Here is a 5,275-nt window from a genome sequence, read left to right as displayed (position 1 = left end):
CTGGGAAGACTGTGAGGGACCATCCTGAGGAAGGGGAGGCGGCCAGGCGGCCGGGGGAGCCAGCACACCACGATGCAGCTATGACCCATGCGAAGGACTGAGGGAAGGAGGAAGTCTGACTGCAGTTTTTTAAAGACCCTATTGAGGTATCATTTACATCCATTTTGAGCGTACAATGACTTTGTAAACATGCGGAGTTGTGCAATCATTACAATTCAGTTTTAATACATTTCCCTAAACCCCCCAAATGCGCCTGTGTGATTACAGTTAAAGCCTGTTCTTACCCCGACACGAGGCAACTACTACTGAACTTCTGCCTTAGAAATTTGCCATTTCTGGACGTTTCACATAATCACACAGTATGTACTCTCTGTGTCTGGAGTGTCAGCATAAGGTTTTTCAGGTTCCCCACGTCGTAGCATGTACTGGTTTCTCTTCCTTTTTGATTATCCCGTTACAACTTGATGGGCACTTGGGTTATATCCTTTTCAGCTATTATGAATAATGTTGCCATGAACAGTCTCACGCTGTTTAAACATGAGTCTTTGTGTGGACATGTTTCCACTTCTGTAGGGTAGATACCTATGGGTTGAATTGCTGGGTCATGTGCAAACTCTGTTTCCCATTTTGAGGAATGGCCAGACTGTTGTCCAATGTGGAAACATTTTGGAAAATTTCCATTTCCATTGTATATATGCACTAGCAATATCTGAAGGGTCCTGATTGTTAAGTCTTTTTGATTTATAATCCATCCTAGTGGGTGTGAAGTGGGATCTCTCTGTGGTTTTGATTTGCTCTTTCCTAATCACTAGTGATGTTGAGCCTGTTCATTATCTTCTCAGCCATTTCTATGTCTTCTTTCGAAAAATGTCTATTTAAATTGTTTACCTATTAATTAGTAATGAGTTATATGAGTCCCTTACTAGATATATGATTTACAATATTTTTCTCCTAGTTGTTGGCTTTTCTATTTTCTTAATGGTGTCTCTTGAAGTGTAAAAGTTTTAAATTTGGATGAAGCCCAGTCTATCAAATTTTTCTTGTATGGGTCATATCTTTGGTGTCATACATAAGAAATCTTTGCCTAATTCAAGGTTAGGAAGATTTTCTCTTAAATGTTTTATAGTTTACTTCTTAGGACTTATGATCCATTTTGAATGCCTGATGTGAGGTAAGGTCAAAATTCAGTTTTTTGCAGGTACATATCCAATCATCCAAGTACAGTGTGTTAAAAATTATTTTTCCCCCCATTAAAGTCTTTGTTGAAAATTAGTTGACCATAAAATAAGGGTTTATTTCTGGACTTTCAGTTTTGTTCCACTGACCTAATGTTCTTATGCTAATACCACACTTTTTTTTTTTTAATTGGGGAATTAGGGGATGGGAACAGCGCTGGGGAATTGGGGGAAGGCGAACAGACAAGTTGCTGTCCCCCTGTTCTTTAGTCTATTTGTGGAGGATGTTGCTTCACTGGTTCAAGTTGGCACCATCATTGCGCTCTTCCCAGGCGAGGCAGATCGGTTGCCGGCTTCTGGATAGCCACTCACATCGGCTGCTGGCTACCCACGCTGGCCGCTGGCTACACATGGTAGCCCATGGCAACCCACTGCAGCAGGGGTTGCAGCCTATGCCGTCGCTGCCAACTCACAGCAGCCCAGCTCCAGGCTGACCTGTTGTTCAGCATCTTAGCTGTAGAGGGCAGTGTCACTGGCCCTCACATGTGGGATCCAAACCAGGGCCCTCTGGCGTCCCAAGGCAGCTCTNGGAAACAAGACCCCCACCGAGGTGAGCGGGGCCTGTGGGAGCCCCAAGCCCAGAGGCACTATGGGGGCGCTGGCCAACCAGGAAGGTGACACCAACTGGTGACTGTAAAGGTCAGCCCTGACTCATCAGGGTGGCTGTGCTGGTTTTAGAGGAGAAAGGGCACTGGGTTTTGAGGCAGAGGCCCCCGAGTTCCCACTCTAGTTGTGTTTTTAGGCGGGTGTGAATTTTGGCTCAAACAGCCTCTTACCCCGAGTCTCCTGTGTGAGGAGGACAGCCTTCACGACCCTACTGTGTGGGACAAGTCAGGCCGTTCACCTTGGCATGTAGGGCTTCATGCTGAGGTGACGCTAGCTCGGAACGGGACCAGCCCTCTTCTCCTCTTAGGTGTCCCACCGCTTCCGAGAACTCATGCAGCTCTTCCACACCGCGTGTGAGGCCAGCTCTGAGGATGAGGACGACGCGGCCAGCACCAGCAATGCAGACCAGCTGTCTGACCGCGGGGACCTTCTGTCTGAGGAAGAGCTGGATGAGTGACACGGGCAGCATGTGGGTGTCATCTACACAGGACCCCAGCCTACGCGCACCCTGGTGAGGGACAGGGTGCTTGTACTTTGAGCTCAGCAGACAACTGAGGCGCGGGCCGAGGACCAGGACACCGCAGGCTGGCATTGCCTGGCTCTGCCATCCTCTGCTTCACTTAGTCTTTTCTGAAGACCTTGGAATCTACTTTCTACATAGTGTCGAGGGTCGGGCTCAGCGTCATCCCCCATTTTCTTTGTCCTGAGGGTACACACTCATGGTTCTGTGATCTGAGCAGTGTTCCAACATGTAATAGGTGCGTGTGGGTGCAGCCAATCCTGAGACACTGAGCGCCTGCATCCGCCCTTTATTGTACAGCAGCTCTCCCCCTTCCTGGAGCTTCAGTCTGTGAGGCTGTCTCCGTCCTGGTAGCATTGGGCCAGACTGCGGAGCTCGTGCAGCAGCTCCTCCAGGTCACCCTGTTCCACTCCGGCCTCCATGAAACTGGCCCAGCGTCGCAGGTCGACTTTGGTGAGCTCTTTGGCCAAGTCNTTTTTTTTTGTTTAAGTTGCTAAGTACTTTATTTTCCTGCTATTATGAATAGAATTACTTTCTTAATTTCATTTTTGGATTTTTCATTGCAAGTATAAAGAAACACAATTGGTTTTGGTGTATTAGTCTTGAATTGTTGTGACCTTGCTGAAGTTGTTTTAAGAACTCACATTCAGCGGACGACAAAAGCAATGAGGTAAGTCTCCTCTAAGGACTGTGCAGATGATGCTGTTGCCATATGACTCCCTAGTCCACGTTCATGAAAAACAATCAGGCATGGCGCTTATGAGGTTAGCCTTTCAACGACGGAAGCCGTTTTCCCAGCCTTGTTTGCAGCTAAGGGTCAGGCTGGCCCATCAGGTGTGGGTCCTGGCCAGTGGCCATCTTCCGGTGGGGGAAGAGTAGCGGCATCTTGCTTTTTTGGGGGGTGGAGGCACTGGGGTGTCGCGGGCGTAGGTGCCGTTGTCATTAGCATGGACTGCAGTGTGGCTGTTACAGGTAGCACTGGTGATTATCACAGCGCCCCTCTCCTGCTGTGGTTGGGATGTTGTCAGTGGCTGCTGAGCGGTGACACTGGTGGAGGTTCTGTGTGCCACTTCATTCCTTTTTAAATTACTTAGAGCAGGCACTCAATTTACAGGAAAGAATCCTGACAGATACGATTTCCAAGATACAGTTGGCCCTGTATCCGTGGTTTCTGCATCCATGGATTCAATCTATCTGGGATCGAAACTACTCAGAAAACAAATGTACTATGTAGTTAGGCCTACGATGGTTATGTTCAGACTTTCCTTCTCGTCATTCCCTGAGCAATACAGCAGAACTGTTGACGTAGCATTGCAGTGTACTAAGTGTAATCAGTAATCTAAAGAGGATTCCAAGTACACGGGAGGATGTGTGTACGTTCTGTGCAAATGCTACGCCATTTCATGGAAGGGACTTGAGCATCTGCGGAGGGTGGAGTGGAGGATGTTTCTAGAACCCATTCCTCACAGATAACTGCACGTGGGAACACCAAGGTACAGAAGAGTACATTTTTGTGTTTTAAAAAAAATGCGTATTTTGTGTGTAGAATTTTGTCTCTAGAATTTGGTAACAGAAGCTGTCTCTAGAGAGGAAAGAATGGAGCCTGATTTTCCATGATGTGTTTTTGTATGGTTTGAACTTTGTAACACACATATGGCAAAAATAATTAGAACAAAGGCACAGTGAAGCCACCAAAGGACAACTAAGGGACTGCACGATCGGCTGTGTTTAGAAAGCTCACCTAGGAGCCCTGTGAAGATGGATTGGAGGGAGGGGGCAAGAGTGGGTGGCGGCACAGAAACACATGTGCAAATTATTATAGTAACTCAAACAAGACATGGTGGGGAAAGGCAGGCAGTGCTGGTGGGACCGAGGAGGAAGTGTGTCTGAGCCACTGCAGACATAAATCGAAGACCCGATTCCATATTGGGAGGTGTATAAATCAGGGTTCAATCGGAGGAGCAGACCATATCGGAAGGGATCTGTTAAATGGACTCAAGCTTTCCAGCCGTAGGCGCTTGGTGAGCCGCCTCTGTAAGGCTGGTATCTCTCAGTCTGACGCTAGAACCTTAGTCCCACTAAACAGATGGGATTGGGTCAGAGGTGGAAGTTGTATTTCTCATAGGGACTCCTTGAGCAGGAAGGCAGTTTAGGGGTACAGGAAGCTGGCTCTCAGTGAAAAAGCTGCTGTATACTCAGACTGTCTTCCTCAGTAGTTTTTCAGATGAAGCTTATAAAACGCAAGTTATAAATGGTAGCTAGCTACCATGTAATGGTTGCCTACTGTGTGTGAGGTATTTTACGTATGTGATTTAATTCTCACAAACCCCCCAAAGTTTGGCATTATTAGTACTATTAGATAAGGTGAAATTAGAGAAGGAAATAGGCTAAGAGACCCTAAGATAGCTAATAAGTGACAGATCTGGGACTCAAACTTCTGACTCTTTATACCAACAACCTGGGTATGGTGAGAATTAAACTCTACTGAAATTGACTTGAGTCAGTATTTTCTCAAATCTCCCAAAGGTGGCACACAGCTTGTACTACTCTGTATGCACTAAAGATAAGTTAATCATTACACACAGTGTATGCGGTCAGGGTTTAGTACCTGAGTCTTTCAGGAACTTGTAGAAAGGGCTATGCCATACGCACAAGGCTGCCAGACTCAGCTGCGTTCAGTGAGGCTCTCAGGGACCCTGGATAAAGGTGTAAATATAGGAAGCAAGCACTCAGTGCCTGGCAGGGAGAAGGGAAGCAGTCGTCTCCATCTCCTGAGCTGAGTCAAGTCTGGAAAATAGTACTCCTGGAAATTTCTCTAGAACTTAGTCTCTTTAGACACCCAACAAGCAGAATGCTAGAGAAATGTAATTTGGCCATTTTATAATCTTTCCATCTTATAAATCTGACACAACAC

General features: G+C 46.7%; 1 protein-coding gene across 1 annotated transcript in view; it reads left to right on the top strand.

Moving 5' to 3' along the window:
• GON4L (gon-4 like) overlaps positions 1–2,828 on the top strand; it is a 78,282-nt gene extending 75,454 nt beyond the window's left edge. Inside the window, exon 28 of the mRNA XM_019662497.1 lies at positions 2,149–2,828. Coding sequence (XP_019518042.1) covers positions 2,149–2,298 — 150 coding nt within the window. The 3' untranslated portion in view covers positions 2,299–2,828. The remainder of the gene's footprint in view (positions 1–2,148) is intronic.
• Positions 2,829–5,275: the final 2,447 nt, after the last annotated feature.

The sequence above is a fragment of the Hipposideros armiger genome, unplaced genomic scaffold (genome assembly GCF_001890085.2).
Source record: "Hipposideros armiger isolate ML-2016 unplaced genomic scaffold, ASM189008v1 scaffold_378, whole genome shotgun sequence".
Taxonomy (NCBI): domain Eukaryota; kingdom Metazoa; phylum Chordata; class Mammalia; order Chiroptera; family Hipposideridae; genus Hipposideros; species Hipposideros armiger.
The sequence above is the reverse complement of the archived record's forward strand: the minus strand, read 5'-3'. Positions and strand labels throughout refer to the sequence as shown.